Below are 25,515 nucleotides of genomic sequence, written 5' to 3'. Positions count from 1 at the left end.
TTTGGGGAAAAATAGCCAAATTCGCATCTTTTATCGATAAAATGTTTGCAGAAAGTACACTTCAACACTTTGAGAGTGTTCTTTGTTATCCCTGTATAGCTCCCAGAAAGATACTATTCAGGCACTGTAGATATCCGTCCTATTATTAATTTAGACCAGATATCATCCAAATGAAGAACAGTTAAAACTCTTTCTTCATATTCGGTCTCTCATATGTCTCATATAGGGACAGCAGGTGTCGTTCAAACATATTATAATGTCGATGATTGATTCATGACAAAAAGCATCTGCTATCAGTGCTAATGTTGATCTGCTCATGCCGCTCGTTATTTGCTGTAGCTATCAACATCTTGTTGTCTCTTTGATGCCATAAGAGCAACATATACAGTTGCCAGGCGATACAAAATGACTCACCACTTCATATTTTGATCACGGATCTGTAACATGGGAAGGACCAAAGTCAGACTGAACGAAGGGCACTGCACAGTAATGTGGCGTCAATACACGAAGGCTTGCTTGTTAGGTAAAGGATTCTTTTCTCAGTACTTGAAGTGGCGATACTGACCTTGACAAAACATTTGAAATATCGACAGTTGATGACTAGAGCCATTTTACATGTCTTGAGTACGTTTTAAGTATTCAAAAGTTGAAGTGGCGTTATTAACCTTGAAAAAAGCACGTTTAAAATATCGAAATAAGAAACGGGGTTAAAGTTCAATGATTATGTTATCATGTAGATTGAAAACAAGACCTTCCTTCACTTGGTCGACAAATCTCTCATATATGTAAGCTACTTTCGGCGAACGGTGAGTTGTTCAGTTTTTTTATGTTTTCTCATGGATCGAGCTTGAGTAATAGCGACAAAACTTTGGCCTAAGGCCGAACAAAAAAACACTGTGCTGTTTCGATAACCCGCCCTACCCTATTTTTACCTGCTGACCCTAAACTTCTTAGAGTTACGTAAACACGGAAGTAAAAAGAAAGAAAGAAAAAAATCGTAAAATCACGCATTCGTTACTAGGCATTGGATTTTTGCTCGAACGAGGATTTATTTGATGTCTTTTGCCTTTTATATGTGTGGTATATTTTTCTGGAAATGTTATGGCCAGTGTTTGACTGCCCTAAAACCCTAAAGAATGCATATTTAAAAATAAAAATATTTTGTGAAAAAAAATTCCTGCCGATCTACCTACCCTATTTTTGAAAACCATGTTATCGGAACAGCACAATTTATTTTATTTTTTTGCCTAAGCACGATGTGTAATTCTCTATTGAAATCCCATGTCTTATGGACTAAGGGTGTTTGCGGCTTGTGAAAGCACATTTATCCTCCTCCCCAGACTTGACAATTTTAGTCAATCTTTAACATTCTAACACACTAAACATGGAAATCCCTTTACTTCTGCTTGAAACGAGTTTACATGTCGGTTCAATGACCATGTCACGAACTTTCAGTGTACATGACTAGCATAAAGAAAACTATGTTGAATCCCAGGCTAGTGATACATAATCGTGAATAAGTAAGATTGTGTGGTACCTGTATGTATAAGCGTACACCTAAGATAAGGTATGAAGGTCACCTTGTAACGTACTCCATGCCAAGAGGCCCGTGGTGTCTTTCGACTGGCCTACTACATAAAATGTATGCAATCTGGGATTCATTAGCATGTCATCATGTATACCTATTAAAACCTTGATTCGGGTCTTCTCCAACCAGCTGTCTTGCCTACCTAGGTATCCCTAACACAATGAATACCTGGTGATGTACGGTGATGTCATTTTCTTCCATCATGGACCGGTCAATTCTACTGACAGTGTTTCCCATTTAATGACCTGTAAACAACTCTTTTTCACATTTGTTTCACTCTTAATTAACATTTCTTGTTTCAGTTTTAAACATGGGTACCATACAAACTGACAAGTTATCGAACACTTTAACTGTAATTGTAATGGTTCTGATGTCTACAATGCTACTACTAGTAAGTTGATTAATATTTAAACACATATACAATAACTCTTATTGAACTGTAAGGCCTGGCATGAGACATCGTTGGATGAGTGTTGGCAGAATTTGATGGAAATTCGAGGGACGAGGCTTTATTTTTCCAGCTATATTTTTAATCACAATACTTATAAATAGTATGTGATTCCCAAAGACGTACTCGGGATTAGAAGCATGATTCATGGAGAGCAGAACAGTCTTGATAACCGACATTACGTGCATTCCAACACACTTGCCAGTTAGATATTTCCTTTGATATTGTTTCCTCTTCAAAAGCTGTCATTAGTGCATTTCAGTACCTATTCATCTCTAGCTCAGTAAAATTACATTTCCATAACGTTAATACGCGTTAGGTGCAAAAATATTTACCATTCGTTCAAATTATATACTGGCAGTTTGGCGTATTCCTAGGTGCCCACGACTGGAACTTACATAAACAGACAGTCACGTCTTTATAGAGGTTTTTTTTTTCATTCAAATATTGTGGGTATATTCGGATCAACAACTGATATTGCCAAGCTATTCTGAAGAGAGTATTTAATTTCTCGTGCATTAAAACATGTTTTTAATATGAATCTTCCATGACTGTCGACTTCGAAAGCAAACGTTTAGTTCTAGTACTTTCATCAGAGTATTGTGGCAAAATTGATTATTAAGAAGTTCCGTTAAAATCATTACATAACACTTTCTCAACAGGGCGTGGCTGTTGACGCTAGAAGTGCAGGTTAGTGGCATTTGTAGTAATTTGCCAGTATGACTTTACACACCCTACACCATTCTGTAAAGACATTTTAATACATCAGTTTAATTTTTTATTGATAGCAGATTAGTCTTTGCGACTAATAATATTATGCATTTTCCTCAAAGCTATTGATGTAAATCCCAGTAGATCATTTAACGACCACAAACATGATAAAGTATGATGACGTAATCTAAACACGTCATTATCACTGACAGAGTCCCTTCAAATGATAAGTTTTAAGTGATTGTTCACATAAGGTGTCTTTAGTATACATTTTAAAGGCGCAGGGAGTTTAAAACGTCTGCTTTGCCTCTGTTGACATCATTGAAAGCATTCTTTCTTCTCTTCTAATGACGTGTGTACATTTTGGTATTTGACCATTTGTAGCAGACGATTAAAAACATCACAAAGCGAGAGTAATGAGTAGTTACATCTGCCTTGCTAAAACAATGATTTCATAACTGTTACGCTTTATTCGAAGAAGTGCAGCATCACAAAGTACATGCAATGCTTCAATTGCTGAAATATTATTCAAATCTTACATGATAATACCACAAAATGTTAAAGGTCAGTTGTAATAGCATCAAACGGAAGTCAATTTCTTACAGCACAACCATCAATAACATCATTACATGTATCATCGTTGTTGGTCGATGATGATGATGATGATGATGATGATGATGATGATGATGATGATGATGATGATGATGATGATGATGATTACTATCATCATTATTTATCTGTTTATGTATTTTTTGCAGAGTCTGATGGTACGATAATTACCATTGTTATTTGTTTCACCGTCGCTGGTTTGATCATAGTGATTGCCGTGGCGCTTTGCATTGTGTGCATCATCCTGCGCTTTTGTCGGAGAGTGGAGTACACACGGAATTCCATCGTTCGCCGGAACCCAAGGACCGTCGACCTTTCGTGTATGAATTATAACAAATTTTTGTTTTCATCAAAAGAAAAAAAAAGAGGGCGAAGAGTCTTCATCGATTTAAGTCAACACAGGATCCATATGGCTATTGTCTGAACAACAACATCAACATCGCACACTGAAGCGGTAATGTTCTTTATCCCCAGATTATCTCCTTCGGAAACATAAAATATGTATAACATGTTCTGTTATCAAAACCATGAAGTCACTCGAAAACATTTGGAGTGATGATTTCATAAGTGACAGTATACTTACTTACTGACAAGTTCTTCTGCTTTGTTTGACACAGGAAAGTATATTCTTCATGAAGACAGTTATTAGTTATTAGAAGACCTGATGAAACAACTTACATGCAGCATGACGAAGACTGGATTAAATAGCAAGCATATACGTTAACGTTGTGCTGTGCAAGGCCTTAATGACTAGAGGAAAAGACCACACGGATATACCCTTTCCGGCATATCACTTCTACTAATCAAGAGGCCCTTGAGAAAGAGTCTTTCTTCCGGGTGTATAATCATCTAAATAACTTCACTTTCGCTTCAAGGGTGGAAGTCGCCACAACTCTGCCCAATGGTTTCCAGAGACCCATACGACCGATGTTAACACTGTATCTAGCTACATGGGACTTTGGCGATTAACGAAAGTTGAAACATGATTGTTAACATTTAACATCGTAATATGTCTTGAACTTAGTCGTAATTGTGAAAGGAGCAAAAACAATAAAGTATAACATTACACAAAGCAGCACAAGGAACGTTTAATATTTGCCATTTACCGTTTATTCGAGCCAACTAACTATCGCTTGTGTCATACATATGTGTGAATGCACGGCGTCTTAACCAACAGACTCGTGTCACTATACGTAGCGCCAGCAAATTCATTTCCTATACCTCCTTGATAAAACCTCCTCCTGAAGTTAAATGTTAATTAAATTTACAGTATTACCATAACAGTATCATGACCCTTGAGTGTAATTTATGAATTAATATTAAAACGGATGTGCATACGCGCGCACATTATGAGACACATTGAACAGAAATTACAATTTATTTTTAGTGAAATTCAAAATTGAGATTTGCTAAAACTTAAGGTAGACTACTTTAGCCAACTTAAAGTAACAGGAATTGTCATACCGAAAAATGCAACTATTTACTACTTTGTTCAATCTCTTGTGTGTTAAGTGACCAACATTGGTCAGAAAACTGCCCAATTTATAACTTATTAATGTCTGGCATGAACATGATCTTTCATAGAGGCGTTAATAGGTACAATTAGAATAAAATAATGCCATCAGCATCCTTGCAATAGTAAACCCTTCTGCAAGTGCAATACAATCACACAAGTAAAATCACCGTTAAAAATGCTACATTTAAAACTACATAGTACATCATCCCATGGTATTATTTATTTAGACAGCTTTCCGTTGAATTAGGTTATGTTTTATCCTCTCCATGAAGAAAGGACCACTTAAATATTACCACTCAAATTGTAGATCAGTGTTGCCTAGTCGCTCTTTGTAATACTGTTCAATCTGCTCATTTTGAGCAACGGTGAAGTGATTTTTCCAGTCTCCAATGACACCTATTGGGAAAAATAAGTCATATTTGCTTTTTTAGTCAAGATGCAATTCTCTGGGCCTTATGTGGCTGCGTGATCGCACAGTTGAGACCGTTATGGTTGTTGTATGCAGTGGGTTTATTTTAGAAGGAAACGTTTTGCCTTTTCTACCATTTTTGAGATAACCATCTGTATGCGACACAGTAAACTAATGACAGGTTCTTTATCCTTGATGGTTTTTAAGATTACAACCAAGGTCCTTCGTAGTTACTTCCAAAAACCATACTTAAAAGCTATTGGCAAAATGATTTCAGGAACTCTTTTGATCAAGTAAGATGAAAACAAATATGTTAAAGTTCTATAATCATTGTAACAAATCTGAAGGAGGTCATTCCTACAAAGTTACAAACGAAATTAAAAAGTATTGTACAAACGATTTAAATGCAAACATTAAGATGGGCACAACAAGAAGTATTATAGACTACGTAGTATGTTGACAGAGGGTCACTTTACCCCTGTCTTTAGAAATAACACATCCACGTATGAGTAATACATGGTTATGTCAACAATTTCTTTTACATTGAGTCCACGTATGATTATGAAAAATGACAATTCAATCTAACATTTGGAATGGCCAGCCGCATTGAAGAATGTTTAGCATCAGAGTGTGCCAAAATCAGCTTAACTAAGACTCGCACAAAAAAAAAACAAAGTAATTTTTTCGATGACTATCACATTTCTGTTGCCGTGTTTAAGGCGGCTCTATCATGACGAACATCCATAGTGTTATAATTGACAAAAGTTGAAGCACTTGCACTATGGGTTAGGGCAAGCAATCGCCAATATAGGTCAAGGTATCTTGTTGGTAATACTTGTCAGTCTCCGAAAATACTTCGCTAGATTATAGTCCAGGGCAACCACTATAACCTAAGCCCTCCAGTTTGAAGAAGGAAGTCTACTACCGCCTTCTTCAGAGTTTGAATTATTCTCAGTTTCTCACCTTTTCTTATAAATGGACTAACTGAACAATCCAGATCTGGTTCATTTTCACGGTTCACAGCAGGATTTGTCTTCATATTATCGAATGAGCAGTATTTGACTATTCTGTCAACTGTTTTCTCGGTCACTTCTCTGCCTAGAAATGATGCGATCTTTTTCACTGTGCCCCGTTCGTCCTGAAAAATATATAACATTGCTTCTTTGGATTCCGTTCAGTGAAACAAAAGTTTTGCAACCCAACCACAAAAAAACAAAAAATTCTCTAATCAAAAGTCTCAGTAACTTGCATGGAAATAATTTTTCGTTTAACCTTGGAAATATTTTTTATTGGAAAGTCACATTTACTTCTTTAGTTTACATTTGCTTGGTACAGGCTTGCAATGTCCCGGACTGAAATATCCAGTGATGTCCAATTATAGCATACATCACAATAGTTTTTTTTAAGGTAAAGTATGACAATTTATACTGAAAATAAAAGTAATGTCATTTTCATGAAAATTGGCGAATTCATTCTTTCGTATAATATCATTTTAAAAATAAAATTAAACGTGGTTAAACATGCGTTTTGATACAGATTTGATCTGAATAGGGCTCCCTAAGACATAAAAAAATGCAAATTTCAAAATACGGTTGATTTTAACATTACATATAATGGGCAATTTTGTGACTTTCATGTTTTAAAATGACTGCATTTTCAGATGTTTTTGCCGAATACATTGTTGAAAACGATATGATAATTGGATGTCAGTATGATGGGGAAGGAAAGATTACATTTTTAGGCCTAACATTCCATACTTTCTACTAATGTCAAATGCTTGATAACTCATAAATTGAAACATATACCTGCTTGCTTATTATTTAGCAAAATAATAAGAGGGTGTCGCCAGGGTAATTGAAAGTCATGATTAATCTTCATTAATTACTTGGCGTAACTGAAAACATTACGCCCAGCTATCAATTTACTGCCTCATAGCATAAAATAAGTAACCTAAGTGGTCATGTCAGTGAGTGGGTCAAAAGGATCATGAGACCTCTTCAAATGAACATTGAACTGAAATGTCCACATAAACCTCTGGTCAAGTCAGTTGATGCTATATACCAACAAATGAGACAGTCCCTCTCAATTATATTACTATTAGTCTAGCGAGTTATTTGCTTGTAAACTGAGCGTAGGGCGCTTTGGAATTCGGCGAACTGAACCTTAAAATAGCGATTACCATTTACGATTTGCATGCCGTTTTATACAAAATATTCTAATTTTGCACTTTTCAAGTCGGGACATGGACTTCACAAAGATGTTTTGGAACATTAGGTCATGGTGACACTCCTACATGGTCCTGAGTACTACTGGTTATGAGTTCAAATGGATTTTGTAGTTTTGTATACTGTACGTCGAACGCAGTTGGAATAATCACGGTTCAGGTGCGTGCTGTTCCTAGCATTTGCATGCCAAAATAAACATCAACAAATAAACCTGCGTAGCCAGTAGTATTTCTCTATGCTAGTCATCGGGCGTATTGACGTTTTCAGTATATATGTACCACAATTAAAGCATACGGCAAAGATAATAATAATATATGACTTAATGTCAAGAAATAAATTTCGTGTCCAGAAATCAACTATAACGCGTGTAGTCATGATTGGAAATGTTTTGCTAGGTCTTTCTTAAGTACACTTACATGCGAAAGTATACGATTTGTATAGAACAATGGGCCAACAATAGATAGTGTATACCTATTACTGTATAGTTGTAGGGATACAAGAAATGAACGAATTATAACTGTGATCAGATCTAGACAATATCAAATGCGTTTAAGTAAAAGAATGAGACAAATACATCAGTTCACGTTCTTCACTTTTTCTCTATAAACACCAAGACTATGGAATTTTATGCAGTTCTTTTCTGTACGTGTTATGATAAAATTGAAGTCATAATTAATGTGAAATTGAAACATAGCTTGACAATGATTTGTGATTATGGGAAATGGGGCTGTCACAAACTTCTCTATCGAATGCTATCTTTAAAAAAAAGAACAAATATTCATACATATTGTCAAAGTATCATACTCTTGCATTTCTGTTAAAGAGCCGGGAGGTCACTTTATATTAGTTAACTACCTATACCAATCATTTTCTCGATATTTGTGTTATTTGTTATATTTTGTGTACGATCTAATATACAACCTTTTTCACATCTTCGTACTTGAGGTACAAAAAATTGGCTTCTTGATTGTGTTTCCACCAGCCAAGGCAATGGTGAGACCAGCCGCCCCAAACAACTATATGAATGAATAAACATTACGAAGATCATAACATTATGTACTGTAATAACTTTCATCCTCATATAATAAAAGGTCTTCAAATATACACAATTCATAGCTTGCCTCTTAAGGTATAATAATACACATTTATGTCATGTACTCACACTTCACTATCCAGCAACATTCAATCCGGTAAAATGCATCATTATTTTGCATAAAACAGATCAACGATAAATTCTGCAGATCTAACACTATGTTCGTTGATTCAATGAACGATTGCAGACAGCATGATATACAAACCAGCATTCGAGAAACTAGCGGCAATACACTAGTTTGCTAAAAGTCTTAGGTGAAGTGCACTTTGTCATGATGTATATAGTATCATATCATATCATATCATATCATATCATATCATATCATATCATATCACATCATATCATATCATATCATATCATATCATAGCATGTCATGTCATGGCATGGCATGGCATGGCATGGCATGTCATGTCATGTCATGTCATATTATATCATATCTTATCATATCATATCATTCATCATATCGTATCATATCATATCATATCATATCATATCATATCATATCATATCATATCATATCATATCATATCATATCATATCATATCTCTCAGATATTCTCATCGCAGTGGTATGGGATGACTGAGTTTAGTGAAGTATGCATGTTGTTGATATGAAGTGATGTGATATGGTATAACATGATATGATATGATATGATATGATATGACATGATATGATATGATATGATATGATTTGATATGATATGATATGATATGATATGATATGATATGATATGACATGATATGATATGATATGATATGATTTGATATGATATGATATGATACGATATGGTGTGATGTGATATGCCTATCTTTCTGTTTACATAACCATTTTATATGTACGTGTTCTTCAAATGAATTTGTATTTTTATGTGAGAAGAGATTCCTTTTCAGAGAGTTTTCATATAATTTAAAAGAAGCACCACTACTGCAACCATCGCTGGTTTACTCTTGAAATGACTACTAATATTTATCTGTTGTTTCTTTATATGCATTATGACAATAACTAAGTTACCATCCCGGTAAAATCATACGATATTGTTCTATGACACGGTATACTTATTGTAGATTATGATTTTGTTCTTACGTATTCTACTACGAAATTTAAGCTGTTTTCACCTGTAAATTTGCCAACAGTTCCTTTGCCGGCATCCTCTGTCTGTTTGGTATTGCTTAGGGATTGATGGTGATTTGTCTGTATATTTAGTTCTGTTGATGTCTGGGAAACGTTTCTGCACATTGTGCGAACGAAAGGAAACATATTTACTGTCGTTGGAAAGGGGGAAACCCATATCAAGTGGTCTTGGGTCTGTCATGCAGGCAGACAACATCTTCCACGAGGTAAAGTTCCTCCAACCTCGTCTGACCATAGGTCAATAGCAAATTGTTTAACTAATAATTCCTGAAAACAATAGTCTTCATTTCATTAAATGATTTTTCTGTATGGGAATGGGAGTGAGATTTGTTTTGGAAGAAAACTGATTCAGCTTTAATCTTGGTGTTGAACAGCACATCTCACCTTATCGAAGCTAACCCTAAAATATTTCACAGAGCATTTAATGAAACTCGATATCGTGTTTAAGGTATGATCTGCTCTATTCTATATTTTATAGTTTGCCAGAGGTCAAGGCATTTTGGAGTTGGTAATCATACAAGTGACGCTTTTAGCAATTCGGTGAAAAGTGGGAACATCTCATTTAGGTATGACATAATTTACTATAGAGCAAATTATTATTAGTCATTTATATTTTATTTACACTTAAAATCAAGTTGCTGTGTCATTTCATGTACACCTCATTTGTCAGATACAGACGCCTTTCAATTAGCACTTTATTGCCCTGCGGTTATTTATTTCTATATTTAATCCTGTAATACACAGGAATAGTCGATACGTACTTCAAGGAAAACCAAAAATATTAACTCTATTGAAAATAGTTGTCAAACACTATATTTAATCCTTGTCATACACAGGAATAGTCCATGTGTAAGTGCTCCAAAAAACAAGCATATTAACTATATTATAAGTAGCACAGCCTTGGTCAAAAAATTACACTCGTACTTATGGCTTAAAAATCGTGTTCAACATGGAGTTGTCGTTTACAATCATTTAGTATGTACAGTTTGCCTTTTTAGGATCGTTTGAAGCATTTTATAAGGAAAAAACAAATGCACCTATATAGTTCTCCAAACAAAAGCAAGATTTTTTTATGGAAAAAGACGGCTTCAAGAAGATTGCTACGGTTGCTTTAGTGCCGTTCAAACTTACCGTGATCATTAAGATACATTTGAAGGAATGTGCCCCATGATCCCTTGTAATACCCTATACCGGCAAGACTTTTGTAGAAATAGTAGTACGAAACTGCGTTGTCTTTCGGATTTCGTCCGACGTAGATTATCTGAGGAATGATTGAATAAAAATTTAAAAAAAAACATTTACGGTATCCTCTTGAACTGGGAAAATTTGAAAGACGATTTACTGGCGACACTTATTTCCTCAAGAGAAGTAAGAAATGTAGAAGAAGGGTTTCCATCTTTTTATTCAAAAACACATATTCGTACCAGGTCAGTTTTTTTATTTATGAATAACTGATTTACTCGTGCAATAGGATTGATGCCAAATAAATCAAAAATTGTATCATTAATGTTGAAAAACAGATATCAGTCCAGCATTTTCTTTTGAGTCCTTGACAAATTTCGAGAACAATATTGGTGATTATGTATTGTCTTCCCCTACTCTTAAATAAATAACGATCAAGATCGACATCAAACCATTAGGATATTGAGTAAATGTAAGGACAAAGCTAAGGAAACATTGGTTGTTACTTGTGGGAATTCCTTTAGGACCAAACATAGTTGATTATGGAATCATGCTTTGCGAAGAAAGAGATCTACTTTTTAATGTGGCTTGAAATCACGTTTGATGTAGTGATTCGTAACTACAAAATATTCTGCATTGGCTTTTGGGAAGATTGCAACCTATCATGCATCATTGAAGATACAATGTTATTTGAATGTTCCCGGTGTCCAAACAACTGTTGCACATGGACAATGCTTACCTTACTTTTCTTTGTGAAGGCTTGAGTTGGAAACAACTGCACCGGAAGATGAGATTTCATGAGCCTTGGAGATGCCATTGTCTTCATGTTATCGATATGGTCAACGCTAGAGAGGTACCGAAAAGCAGTGTTGCTGAAGTATGCTCCAATGTTACCACAATCAATGATTGACGGTATGACCTGTATCTACACCGTGTACTTTAAGTATCACAAACATGCTCCAATGTGATTGCAATCAATGATTTCTTTTTGCAATCAATAATTTCAGATATGAACTGTATCTATACCGGTGTACATTTAGCATTATTGCGGCCAGTACTTTGATTTTTACTTGGAGGTAATCTTTACATAAGAGCATTGATAATTTAAATGTAGCCCTGTTATTATTTGGAACAAGCAGAAGTGAGAACATCCTTGAGAACGTGAAAACTACATTTGAAAACTATAGTGAGACAATAACTCGAAACGAAATTTCAAATTGAACTCGTGAAACACACTACATAATTAAAATAAAGCTAAGCTTTTCTTTGCTCATAAAAACACAACACTATTTGAGTTTTTTGCGATAGTCAGACAGCCAAGAGTGAAGACACACTTAGGAATATTTACATTATGCCGATCAGATAAGCTCCAGAAATTAAAAATTGTCCCTCTTGATTAATGTAGAGATGTATTTATGATGGATGATTCTCTATCACAGCAAGAACGAAATTCAAACCATTAATGATGATCAAGCCACTTTATAGATTATCAGAACAAAGCTACCAAACAAACACATATATTACGTAATAGAAAAAAAATGTGCATGTTGCTCAACCTACCTGCCACGCTCTCTGAGATAATATTCAAGAAATGGCACGCGTTTTTCCTGTCCGACAGTTCCGACATCCAACAGTTCTGGATACATCACGAAATTTGCCAGTTCAAGGATCCACGTGGTGCCTATATGATGTTGAAAGATGCCTTAATGACGAAACGTTTGATGATTGCAGTCTTTGCCAGGAGTGGAAATTATGCCGTGAACATTTAAACAATAAATCACTTGACAACTTTAATTAAATGTGAATGAACTATCTCGAAGGTAACAGTGAATATATATTTTAAAGCTATGAGCTCATAACTACCAAAATTTTCATTTGCAGATTTTACCAACTTTTCACGATAGTGAAACAATAAATAAAATTGAAAGCAACCAGTAACATTGTTGTAAAAGAAAGGTTTTTTGAAGTATACAGGAAAAATTGTCCCCGGCCAAAAAAATACATATCATTCGAATTTCACCTTCATGACTTAATACACATTGTAATGCACTATGATTTGTGGTCAATACTTTGAAGAAATTATTTTTACAAATTACGAGAAATTGCGCCTCCCATTAACACACAAAAATTTAATCAGTATTTTACTGTTATTTTCTGTATTTAATTTTATTCGGTTTAGATAGTGGGTAACAGAAAAGCCAATACAACAAAACCCTTGGTTTCATGCCACTCTCGTGTTATCATTTTAGCGAGTTGATTAAGGCTGCGACAATGTCATTCCCTCCTAGCGTAGATTTCCGATACGTTCCTTTCAAATTACTGCGAGATGTATGGTGATGTAGTGCAGTGTTTACCAAGCTGTGGCGTTTGAGAGTGAATATACTATGAAACACTGCATTGGGTGCGGTAAAGTATACACGTATTTGTTGGCGGCACAACGCACGTCTCCCCTTAAACCATCCCTGAGCTTGAAGCCCCGTGAACACTACATTATTCTCTGCAAGTGTGCAGTCCTACCTGATTTCGGATATGTAACGACAAAAACATCATCCTCCCTGCACTCGATTGAATCTCGCGACTCAAGGACACCCTTTCTAATGTCCTGGTTGAACAAAACGCCTCCGTAAAAGTACTGCCCAGGTACTTTGTACGGAAAGTCATCACAGGTACCATTACCGACTTCATTGTGTTCTTGCCCTTCCGACATTTTTAACAACCTGTCGTCGTCTTCTTTGCTCCGGCGGTGAGCTGCATCTAATAAAGTTTGGACAACTGAAGAAATCACTGTACCTGCCCCTATAGCCTGCCGCACACGATAGAAATTAGCTAAATAACAAGCCTCCATGATGTTTTTACTGGACGGGACGCACATTTCTCTCTCCAGGGGGCGCCGTAAACGACCTTTGGCTTTCAAAGAAGCGAACGAAAAAATATGAAAGTGATTCGATCGTCTAAGAGTAATGCAAATGACTGCTTTACAATAACTGTTGTAGATAAAAACACAGAGAGTGGAAAAGTTCCTGTTATTTTTCAACAAGCACAACTCAATGTGCGTCATTGACTGTAAAATCTTACTGCGCTTAAACTTGGCTGCACATTTATCAATTGGGCTACATCTTATTAGATATAGGACAATATGTTCATCCAAGAGATCGAAAACAAACAACAAACATCAAATCATCAAGTCATCCTTTACACATTTGATATTATTCATAAAATGAAATCGTAGTTGGCGGCAATGTCCAAGACTTATCAACGGAAGTGTAGATTATAACAATACATGAAATCATAGCAATAAATGAAATCAGAATATGCATGCATGCATGCATCCACCTATCCATCCATCAATCCATACATACATACACACACATACATCACACATACACACACATACATACATACATACATACATACATACATACATACATACATACATACATACATACATACATACATACATACATACATACATACATACATACATACATACATACATACATACATACATACATACATACATGCATACATATATACATACATACATACATACATACATACATACATACATACATACATACATACATACACACATGCATGCATGCATGCATGCATACATACATACATACATACATACATACATACATACATACATACATACATACATACATACATACATACATACATACATACATACATACATACATACATACATACATACATACATACATACATACATACATACATACATACATACATACATACATACATACATACTCTATTTGTTATAATTTAGTCTCTTCTAAAAGGTGTTCTAATGTACGTCACCTTTTGTATCCTTAACTTCATTTGCACCAGTCGATATGTTTTCAGTTTTTCAGGTTGTTCGATGGCATTTTAGTTCAGATCATGATAGTCTCAATATATAAAGCAAAATTTCCAGGGCTGTTTCGTTGTTTGCTGTCATATGTCTAGGGCAGGTAGACAAATAATTTTTTATATTAATTTTCAAGGGTACCTTCTTAGATGCAAAAGTAATTGTAAACATCTGTCATTATGGCAACGGATTCCCTTGTCAACTTTTGTCCAAACAAATAATAAAAATACGAGCTATTGTGTAGGATTTCAAAGGGCTTGTAGAACATTCAAACTTGCTATCGTGAGGCATCTGTTTTCATAAAGAAGAAGAACATATTTTTTATCGCTTAAAAATTGTTAATTTTATTAGTGATACGATAAAATGCAAGCTTACACAACATGACGTCAAAGTGTGCCGAAACGTTTGATAATCAACATCAAAAAGTTCAGTGATAATTTCGATGCACTTTCTGTCACCGAAAGCCCTCTCTTAGAATCGTGTACACTTCAAACAACGTTTTGTTTGCTTTTTGTTGTCGTCATAACTGGCATAACTGACCAAATGAAGCAAAGAGTTGGGAAGTTCGCCAAGTCCTGGTGGCTGTTTCCCAAACTTAAACGATAATAAGATGATTTTTATTTCTACTTGTCTTATTGTTGTAAGTTTAGTACTGTATTATTGTCCGATATAATGATAGTAATGTATACAATATTCTGACTATTAAAGTTATTTGTGACAGTTAATGTTTGGTTTACGTGAAATATTTTGATTTAACACGATTGGAACTGATTTAGGATAATTGGATGGTGAAGTGATGTCGATTTAATCTGCAAATGTAAGCTCGTCTGCTTTTCTTTTTTAAGTTACACACTCGTTTTTATGAGTAATTTGTAATATCGCAACATTCAACTATAGGGCACCTATCATTTTTGAGAAATTTGAAAAATATAAAGATCTAATTATCCCAAATTAATTCCAATCGTGTTATTGCTAAACAACAGAACAGAAGCACTGTCTGTAAAAACTATGAGACGTAAGTCATATATGTATAACATTTCATTCCCTTTTCGAAGACGTAACCGAGTCGATATCAGCTGAGTCGAAAAAATGTTTGTTTTCTGTGGTATACTGAGGTCAAGGTGGAGTTATCCTTGTGGACCCGCTGAATATAATTCATCGACATCATCCTCGCTCAGGGCTTTGTTATAGATTCTAAGGTCTTTCATCGCACCCTGAAGGTAGTGAGCATATTTGGAGTCTCCGCTATCAGTTACGCCGATGGTGACAGGGTTGTTGACCGTGAGCAGTTCACCGGAAGTTGAAGAGTTGGTGACTTGGTTGCCTTCCAAGTAAAGTTGCGAACCGCTGTTGTCATGAACGAGGACGACGTGTTGAACACCGGTTACCATTGCTCTAAGCTCTCGGGGACTGAAGTGCGATCCGCGCTCAACGAATCCTCCCTCGATGAAGGTGCCGCCGTCCGTATCATCAAGGGCAAGCTCAAAACTTCCTGGCGAGTAATAGCCGTTTGTAATGAGCCCCTTTCGGTTTCTCGGAAATTTTTCCGGCGCAGGGTAGCTCCGTCCCTCCGAGCAGTTGAAGCATTGGAACCAGAAGCTAATGGACACGGCAGAACCCCACATGAAATTTCTGAACTCTTCGATGTTGATCTGTCCCTGGTCGAACGAGGCTACGCCTTCTCTAGCCCACACTCTGCCGTAGGGGACGCCGTGCCACCCGTAGCAGGAGGAATCTTTGAACCCGTCGTTAAATGTGTACTGGACCAGCAGGTCTGGGTCATCGCAGTCCTTCTTGTCTCGCTCATACATCGTGAGTGCTGTGGTTTCATCCAGGGCCATGGTGAAGATATACACTTCGTCGATCAGTCCGTAGAAGTACTGTTTCAGTAAGGGCGGGCCTGCTTGGCCAATGCGGATCGGGGCGTCGCCCGGTGTCAGAATCCCCGGACAGCAGTCAGAATCTCCGTCTTGCTTTTCACCGTCGAAATAAAGATTGAACTCCGTGCCGTCGTACGTATACAGGGCATGGTGCCAACGGTTCGACGTCGCTCTTATGTTAACGTAGTCCCAGGTGTCCTTCTTCCATGGAGTAGCCACTCCGGCGTTCAGGACCTGGCCATAGTTTTCGCTGCCCATGATCAGCTCACTGCCGCTTACATCGCCATACCCTCCGTGAGAAATCAATCCCTGGTACGAATCAAAGTTGCCCGTCCGCTTGAACCACAGACTGACTGAAAAGTTGTCGTACGCAAAAAAGTCCGTCTCCACGTCCACTCGTCCCTTCCCTGAGAACGACGCCGCGGTACCGGACACGCCCATGTTCTCCGCAAACGCCACTGGTCCCGCTTTCGCCCCGTCGCGTCCACTGCCGCTGGCATCTCGAAAGTCGTTCTCGAAGGGGAGGTATGCTGCTATGTACTCGGACAACAACTCTGAAGATAAACGACATACACAGAATCATATTTAGCCCTTTATAGGGTTCTCTTACTAGAGTTGTTCCTAAAACACGTATTAAGCATATCCCTCCCTCGCCCGTGCCTACCTATGAAACATACAATAACTTCCAACATTTCGTCTGAGAAGAAAAGTCACAGTCACTCGGTGTTGATAACGGAAGGTGAAAAGTAGTGCTTTGTGAAACATTTGTAAAGGTAAAAGCTTACGCTCCTAAAATATGCATTTGCTATCAAATCTGGAAATGTACCGTCAAAACAAGAAAGAATATTTTCTTTTCTGGAAACCTACACTGGCACGGGTCTAACGTGATACACTGGACATCTTTCAAGCGAACACGTCTCCCGAGAAGTCCAAATATTTGTCAATTTCTGTCTATATATATGATAACACGTAACACAAACTTTGTGAGGGGACATTCTCCTGTCACTTGCACTTGTTTCAAGTTCTGTTCTGACGCCCTGATTCCAGTTTTTACCTTCACAGACTGGCATCTGCCCGCTCCACTGGCCGTAGCTGCAGACCACTTGGTAGTCGTCGGTCGGTGTAAACCCTGCCTTGCACTTCACGATGGCGACACCGCCATGGACGTTTGAACCCGTTATTCTAGCATTCGGTGGAGCTGTCATGTCACAGTTAGCTGAAGGGAGAAAGCGTATCAAAATTAATGTTTCTAGTCATTGAGCAGATTATAAATGATAGTTTATTCGAGAATATAGGCTATCGGCTTTTTTGCAATACAGTAATATGCAGAGTGGGGGGTTTCTACATAATCTGATGCATTCTATTTAAATGACCAGAGAATTGTACAGCCAATGTACATATATCATTTTCAGCCACAACGATGAGTAATTTAGAAGGCTTCATGAAAGAATTCAGCGTTCGATGAAGTGTATTTCTCTCCATTTTCTGTACCGTAAAATACCTTCACAAAATAAATGAAGGAGGACTATGGTGGATAATCAAGATAAGCACATAAATCTCTTTGTGGGGTCATGTATTTAAGTATTTTCTAAAATTATCATTCTCAAATTCTCTCTACCAACATTCAATGTTTACACTGCGGTGGGAGCCGTATAATATATGCATGGTACTTTATCACACTCTGACATCGTTAAATTTCAGGAACCTATTTCAGTAATTTTCCGACAATGGGGTGACCTTCATATGGTAATATCATTGCTGTACTTTCATTCTTCCAAACTGTCCAATAGGTTAAAGTAGCTTAAGCGCAAACGTAGTGGTCATGTTTTATCCAATGGACCATGGCATGGCTAACTTATTGCTGATTGTCCGTGATACTTAGTGTCACATGTGACCTTGCCGCTGTGTGATGTGTTTTACAATTGGTTGAAACTGCAATTAGCTCATTAGCATGACTTCAGTTTCAATAGATACTTGCTATTGTAGCCTGGCTAACCTCTCTTGTATCAGTTGCTGTGAACGACTTGAAAATGTTTTCATATTTCTTAAGGTATAACAAAATTACAATCAGTGTCTTCTAAAACTTACAAAAATTAACAACAATAATATCGAAAGTTTAATAGTAATATTGAATTTGATGCATCAAATGTTTTAATGTCTGCTACTACAAGATACTAGTTAAAACTTTTTTCGACATGCTGGTATAAAGTTGATGATAATATTCAAATATGTTGGGTTATTTCAATCAATTTTATTTTTGCGAGAACATTCGACAGACGTCGCATACACACATACCGTAAAATTGAAACTAAATCAAGAAGGCCTTATACGGCTTATAACGAAGTGGAATCAACGACAACGATATAAACGCAAAAATTCCACTATGAGAAAAACTGGCCAGCTGAATACCTCTTGCGTGTTCTCCTTCGTTAATTTGCCAAAGAGTTAAAGTACTCACCTACGCATTGTGGTATGTAGTCAAATTCCCCGTTATTACAAGTCGCTTGTGTTGGCCCGACAATTGAGAAACCCGTCTCGCATCCGTATGTGATCACTTTTCCAGACGCGATGTACTCACTATCGTCCGGAAAACCATCCACGATTTTGACGGACATGCTCATCGTTGGACGGGTACAGCTTTCTGCGGTGAATTGTAATGAACGGTCGATAAATATTGCGTATTGTGATGGACGGTATATAGACATGTGTCTGTTTGTATCAGATATTTTGTCTGTCTCTCATTCTACTGTCTCTGAAAACATGGTGAAGGCGGCGACTCATGAGGCGTGACAGTAGCTCACTGCAAAGTGAGAAAAACATACTGGTACAAACACTGAATTTTGCCCTCGCATAATATCTTAGTCGTTTCAATATGTGCACAGTTGTTGTTGCCGAAAAGTAATTAGGCATCGTCTTCAGGTAGAGTGCGCTTATATCGCATCGAGGACAGATATTCAGACTCCCAGGCCTTTAATATAATACTCTTTGTCGACCATGTGTTGGGGCCCATCTTAAAACTCATATGTTGCCTGCTCCCTTTCGTAAAAATGGAAGCTAATTTTCCCCGTTCAGATAAAAAGGGATTGCCTCGGGCCATTTTGAATTTCAAATGTCGTGAAACGTTTGTAATTTGTTTCTCTGGTATCAAGTTTTGCAAAGTGCCGGCTTTTTAAAAGCCCAAATGGCTGCGAATCTGTGTAAAGACGATCGGAACTGATATAGGATAATGAGATGATGAAGAAAAGTCGATTTCATCTGCAAAAGTATGCTCATCTGCTTTTCTTTATAAGTTACACACTTGTTTTTATGACAAAGTTGTAATATTGCAACATTCGCCTACAGGGCACCTAATAGTTTAGAGAAATGTGAAAAATATAGAGATCCAATTATCCCAAATCAGTTCCAATCGTGTTTGTAATAAACCGACCATAAAATATCCTCAGGTTTCCAAGAGTTTTCTTTGAACAAGAGCCGTTAAAGATCGAAAGGTGTATAACACTGCCGTAACGTGTCGAAAGTGGCATGTAAATTCAAACATTTTGACACATTGTAGATTTCCCACCATTTTCAAAAACTAATCATGTGACAGAGAAAATAAAGATTACAACAACAAATGTTGAAATCGTATGTGCATTCACGTAAATGGCATCATGCTTGTTTGCTTTATGATCACGATGTGTTTGTGCAGGAAATACTGCATTTTTGTACTTTAAAAAAACGTAGGGGGCGCCATTTTTTGAGTGCGGCACCCGATTATTTAACCTGTTCAAACGTGTTTGCATAGTGAACATCATCGAGCGGTGATACTTCTATACAAGTCATTAAGTTAGCACATTTACACGAATCAACTTTGGTTTGAAAATAAAATTATAAAAATAATGCAAAAAATTCGAAGCTATTGAGACTCTAATATAGATTTCGAGAGGAAATGGTTCTCAAGTTTCGCGGACGAGAGTTATGGGAAAAGTTTAATGCTTTCCATTTCCAGGCGCGAACTGCCTTAAAGGTATTCGGTCACCTGTTTTTCAAAACTCAATCACGGATTTTACGCGGATGGCCGCTTTTTTAAAAGGGCGCCCCACACGATCAGTCATGACATACTTAGCAGCGTCGTCTGCATATACTTTGACGTATCAAATATGGAGGACGGACAGCTACAAGCGTTACGGGGGTAGTTCGCTAAGCTCCGCCCTTTACCATATATGGAATATGCAGATTTACGGTGACCGTGTACCTTTAAAAGAGGTAAATTATTTAATGAATGTCTCGTGTTCATTGGAGAAAAGAAATGCATTCTGAAGCCGATACCGTCGGATATTCGGTACCACATACCTTTACATTTTGACGTCACTCCAGGTTGATAGTTGATGTAATTACCATCCGAGCAGGCTATGGTGTCTGCGCCTGCAAGACTGTAACCCTCGTCACACATGACTTTGACCGTGCCGCTGACACCGCTAACGGGGAAGTTAGCCTCGTACCTGCCATTTGGTATTGGGCCCGGCTTAAAGCAGTCCGCTGTCGGGACACAAATGGTTGTGAAAGTGATTTTGCGTTTATTAACAAAGAAAATATGTTAGCTGCGCAGAGCACGTGCAAGTGTAAAGTATAAATCTTCTCATCACAGTTGTTTGTCTGTGTAAAATTTCTAAGTTCGGATACGATAAAGCTTTAATTTCTTGTGAACGCATATACAATGGCCTCTTGCTTATAACGTGTACACATTCAAGCAGAGTTTTAACGGGATTGAAAAGAACATTTTGACAAATATCTTTGACGCCATCATTATTGACCCGATACCATCATTACTAACCGCACCTACATACATACATACATACAGACAAACTTACAGACAGACAGACAGACAGACAGACAGACAGACGTACATACATACATACATACATACATACATACATACATACATACATACATACATACATACATACATACATACATACATACATACATGCATGTATGCATGCATGCATGCATGCACAAGTAAAAAAAGAGACAGGCATCAGTTATACCAAAGCGAGTTGAGGAGGAGTTAACGATCTCGTATCATGAAGTGTGTAATAATTGCTGACTTTCATAAATGACACTGACCTTTACAAACTGGCATCGACGAAGGCACCCACCCCGACGGGTAACAACTCATGACCGTTGACCCCGAAATGGTGTAGCTGTCGTTGCAGGAGAACTGGAGAATTGTCCACAGGTCATATTCGTTGCCTGTCTTACCCGTTGCTCCTATATCGTGTACTACGCCATTCTCAAGAAGTCCTGGTCTGTGCAGGTCCTGTTTGAAGAGTAGACCGAGCATTTACAGTACGACCACAGTATTTTAATACTCTCGAGGTGGAAAATAAAAGCAATGTAAGGTAAGCTGCTGAGGGACATATTAAAAGTTGTCGAATATAGAAACCCTGTTTCTTTGGCTGGTGGCATTTAAGAATATCGACTGGATCCAAATTTTCTGTCGCAATCTATTACTTTTTATTTGTTCATTTCTTTGATACCAGTGTATCAATCATTCATTCTCATATATATACCGTTTAATATGTGTGCATGAGTGTATATGTGAAGGTCGAGAGAGGGGAAGAGAGAGAGTGACAGCGACAGAGGCTGAGGCGGTGGCAGAGATTTTCCGATTGATGTTGTGCATTCTGAGGGAATCATATTGTCAAATATCTTGAGATTCAGAGTTTCAAGATATTAAGACGTTTTAAGTACTTTCTTGGTATAAATCATGATTTGTCCAAACAGATTGGCCATGAACATATTACTCCCAATCCACGCTTCCCGAGAACTTCGAGACTATCACCTTGATATGTAACAGTTGTTTCAAGGAAATTACCAACAATTTTTTCTCTCAATTTATCTTCAAGGTGGGTATAGCACTGTCAACAAGCGCATTGTATCAACCTTAGCAACATCAATCTAAACGCAGATGAGAAAAGGCGACCCCGGCAGGCCGGCTATTGTTGCAGCACGTTTTGCATATGAATCTTGGGCGTATCGAAGAAATCGAGCGCGTAAACAACTTCCAGCCGGTAACTATCTCTGGCATGATATAATGCTGTGTTTATCGTGAAATCGTGGACTTTTAAATTCGAAAACAATTGGCTTAAGGCAGTACGCGCCTCAAAAGTGAAAGCCTTAACCTCTACTCAAACTTTCCACCATGACATTTTCAAACATACTTTTTTTCCGCATAATACAGAACAGGGTTACCGTCCAAATTTTGGTTCTAGAAAAACAAATTACTTACCATATACCGATATTTGAAATTCAAAATGGCCACCACCCATATGTTCATGCTATAGAGTATAATAAAATTTTCCATTTCGAAAAAACTATGAAGTTGAATCTTTCTACTCCAGGGGCTTTAAAATGACCCCTCATTGGTAGATCAGAAAAGAATTGTAAAAATATGAGAGTCTAATCATCTGTACCCGAGGCGCATTCTACTTAAAGGGCAGAGATACTGTGGCCGGAGCAAATTGACTATTTAAGTCATTTTAATCCTTTGGACTCCTTTGAAACTTGTGTTGGGTTAATACATTCGTTCGGAGATGAATGTTACTATGTCTTCTACGCACTTTTTTGGTGTAGAGGGGCGTTTGACTCAGAGCGAAAAAGTGAAATGCTTTGTTAAAAGTAACTATGGACTTGAATTTTGCCCTTATATCAGTTCTTCTGTCACAGCTAGCTTCCCCGTACGCTGGTGTTCATACAAGTCTGCAGAGCAGCTGTTATCTCATTTGCATAATCAAATTTGACGAATGATACCATCGCTTTCTTTATGATTTCGAAGGGTGAACAAGCTTCGATTTATGTAAACATTTTGTCGAGAACTGTTTTAAGTGTGTCCCAAGATATGGAACAAAAATAACTTTCTCCGATTAAAATAATAAGAAAGTACGCAATATCGCAAAATATGACATCGAAGTATCCCTTCAGGTAGTCATCTTTCAGTGGCTTTAAAGTGCAGGAAGTTTTCAACAAGCGAGGACTTTCAATTGCAGTATGTAGATTGTGCAAAACGCTGCAGCGAATCTTAAGAGAACACGTATTGATTCATGTGTATTAAAGCAAAACAATACGATAGAGTTGAATTTTTTACTTATGCACTGGGTCCAGCTTTTGTTTTTTCTCTAGGCCTGTCTTAGTTAAAGCAGTTTGAACAAACTCTTACAGCAAAGTGTAATTTTATTACGGCTCCGAACGGTCCCTGTTTTCTTAGCCTTTATGAAGAATACAGTGTATTCACCAAAGTCCTGCTCTATCAACTTTTTGGTATTTGAAATAAGGAAACGTTAATGTTACTAAGGTCTTGTTGTGAACGCACTGTTTTTGTTTTTTAAGCTGCGGGTAATGTTGTTGTTGTTGTGTTTCTCGCTGCGGATTTTGTATTACACGCAGAATATTAAAGGAGGATAGTCGTCGGAACTTTGCTCAAAGGTTGCCAGGCACCCCCCACGACCGATGTAAACACGGAGTGTCTCAGACAGAGTCCTCGCTTGGCACGCTACCTCAGTTATCCTACATTTAGCGCGTGCTCTGCCACTACTGCCATTATTAACGTTACACTGAAGGTCGCATAGGAACGGAAATTTTCAATGTGTCGAGGACAGAGACGTTAGAAACACTATGTAGCGCATTCTCAACAATGCACGTCTCAGACGGAAAGGGAACAAAGGTGTTGTTCGAGTCTGCGCATGGACATACCTGCGCGTGCCTACAATATGAGAAAGTAGTTTACCTCACCAAGGTCTCGACCTAGGATTTAAATATCAATAATGGGTGTGGGACTGCTGTACCTGAACGTACTGTCAATTGTAAGTCTTTTTTTTTGTAATTTTACCGGTTGCGTTGGTCAAAGAAACTAGAAAAAATAGGTTTAAAATTTGATATTCAAAAACCTTTACACCGAGTTGTGAGTCCAGCTTGAACACTCGGGGCCCTGGTATATAAAACGTGTCACAGTAAGTTCTGTTGACAACGCAAGGACGTGCACATTGTACTTGATCGTACAAAACGGCACTCAGGGAAGTTGAGGAAAATTACAGATTTCCTTATCGAAAACATGATCGGAGAAGCTACGGGTTTGAATGCATACTGAACGACCAAGCGTTAATTAAAACCAGTGCGGACGCGGCAGTGCTGACCGCTGTAATACGGGAAATTAGGTTAAGATGGGAGTTGTACTAGAAGTGATCATACCTGCAACTCCAGAAATCATGATGGCCGCACACAGAACCGAAGAAAGCGACAAAATCCGAGCCACCTTCATGACGTTTGCTTGAAAGTTGCGAACTTGAACTCTGGTCTTCTGTTTCTTCTGTTCCAATGAGAGAACGCGCCAAAAATTGGTCAAAAGTAATCGCAGTGAACTTGCGCGGGACAAGAGCACTTAAATTTTCCTATGGCCGACCTACACCCAAATTCCTATGTTTACTGCGTACCTCGTCTTTTTGTCAAACAAATTTGCTACTTTTCATGCATCCTCACGAGGCTGACCTCCTGTGACCTCTGCGCGATCGGCAGGTGAGGTTACATTCACCACGCTCGCCTTTATTTCGGGTTGCCCTTTCATATTAATAGTTGCGACATGTCTGCTGTCACTGTCAAGTCGAGTGGTTTACAATACTCATAAAGGCAGGCTTAGATTTGCATAATTTTTTCGTACACAGCGTAAACGATGTTTGACCTTGCATGTAACAAAACAAATGCTGTTTTGGACCTCTACCCCACCTACTCGACCGCCATTACCATGTGATGCCCATAATTACCCACTACTAAATTTGCCAATTATATTCCACTCCAAGATAGATATCTATCGACGA

General features: G+C 37.6%; 2 protein-coding genes and 1 long non-coding RNA gene across 4 annotated transcripts; 1 reads left to right on the top strand and 2 right to left on the bottom strand.

Moving 5' to 3' along the window:
* Nucleotides 1-422: 422 nt before the first annotated feature.
* LOC139136197 (uncharacterized) lies at nucleotides 423-2,726 on the top strand. Its single transcript, XR_011553149.1, has 4 exons — nucleotides 423-523; nucleotides 738-806; nucleotides 1,891-1,979; nucleotides 2,699-2,726. It is a non-coding gene; the product is annotated as an uncharacterized lncRNA (long non-coding RNA).
* Nucleotides 2,727-5,094: 2,368 nt separating this feature from the next.
* Nucleotides 5,095-12,596, bottom strand: LOC139136196 (sulfotransferase 1C4-like). The gene is made up of 6 exons (XM_070703938.1): nucleotides 12,473-12,596; nucleotides 11,652-11,757; nucleotides 10,862-10,991; nucleotides 8,428-8,522; nucleotides 6,245-6,419; nucleotides 5,095-5,268 (listed from the first exon to the last, which is right to left on the bottom strand). Exons 1-6 carry the CDS (start codon nucleotides 12,556-12,558, stop codon nucleotides 5,162-5,164), a joined length of 699 nt encoding a protein of 232 aa, XP_070560039.1. The 5' UTR covers nucleotides 12,559-12,596; the 3' UTR covers nucleotides 5,095-5,161.
* A 2,507-nt stretch (nucleotides 12,597-15,103) lies between these two features.
* On the bottom strand, nucleotides 15,104-25,284 carry LOC139137244 (uncharacterized). Of its 2 annotated transcripts, XR_011553356.1 has the most exons (7): nucleotides 24,893-25,197; nucleotides 21,773-21,965; nucleotides 20,999-21,184; nucleotides 19,125-19,307; nucleotides 17,721-17,882; nucleotides 15,781-17,220; nucleotides 15,104-15,688 (listed from the first exon to the last, which is right to left on the bottom strand). XR_011553356.1 is itself a non-coding variant. In XM_070705235.1 (6 exons), exons 2-6 carry the CDS (start codon nucleotides 21,822-21,824, stop codon nucleotides 15,914-15,916), a joined length of 1,890 nt encoding a protein of 629 aa, XP_070561336.1. In that variant the 5' UTR covers nucleotides 21,825-21,965; nucleotides 24,893-25,284; the 3' UTR covers nucleotides 15,104-15,913. The 2 variants fall into 2 exon arrangements, 1 of the variants encoding a protein (XP_070561336.1); XM_070705235.1 differs by having other exon boundaries at nucleotides 15,104-17,220; nucleotides 24,893-25,284.
* Between the last annotated feature and the right edge of the window lie 231 nt (nucleotides 25,285-25,515).

Source organism: Ptychodera flava, chromosome 7 (assembly GCF_041260155.1).
Source record: "Ptychodera flava strain L36383 chromosome 7, AS_Pfla_20210202, whole genome shotgun sequence".
Lineage (NCBI taxonomy): Eukaryota > Metazoa > Hemichordata > Enteropneusta > Ptychoderidae > Ptychodera > Ptychodera flava.
The sequence above is the reverse complement of the archived record's forward strand: the minus strand, read 5'-3'. Positions and strand labels throughout refer to the sequence as shown.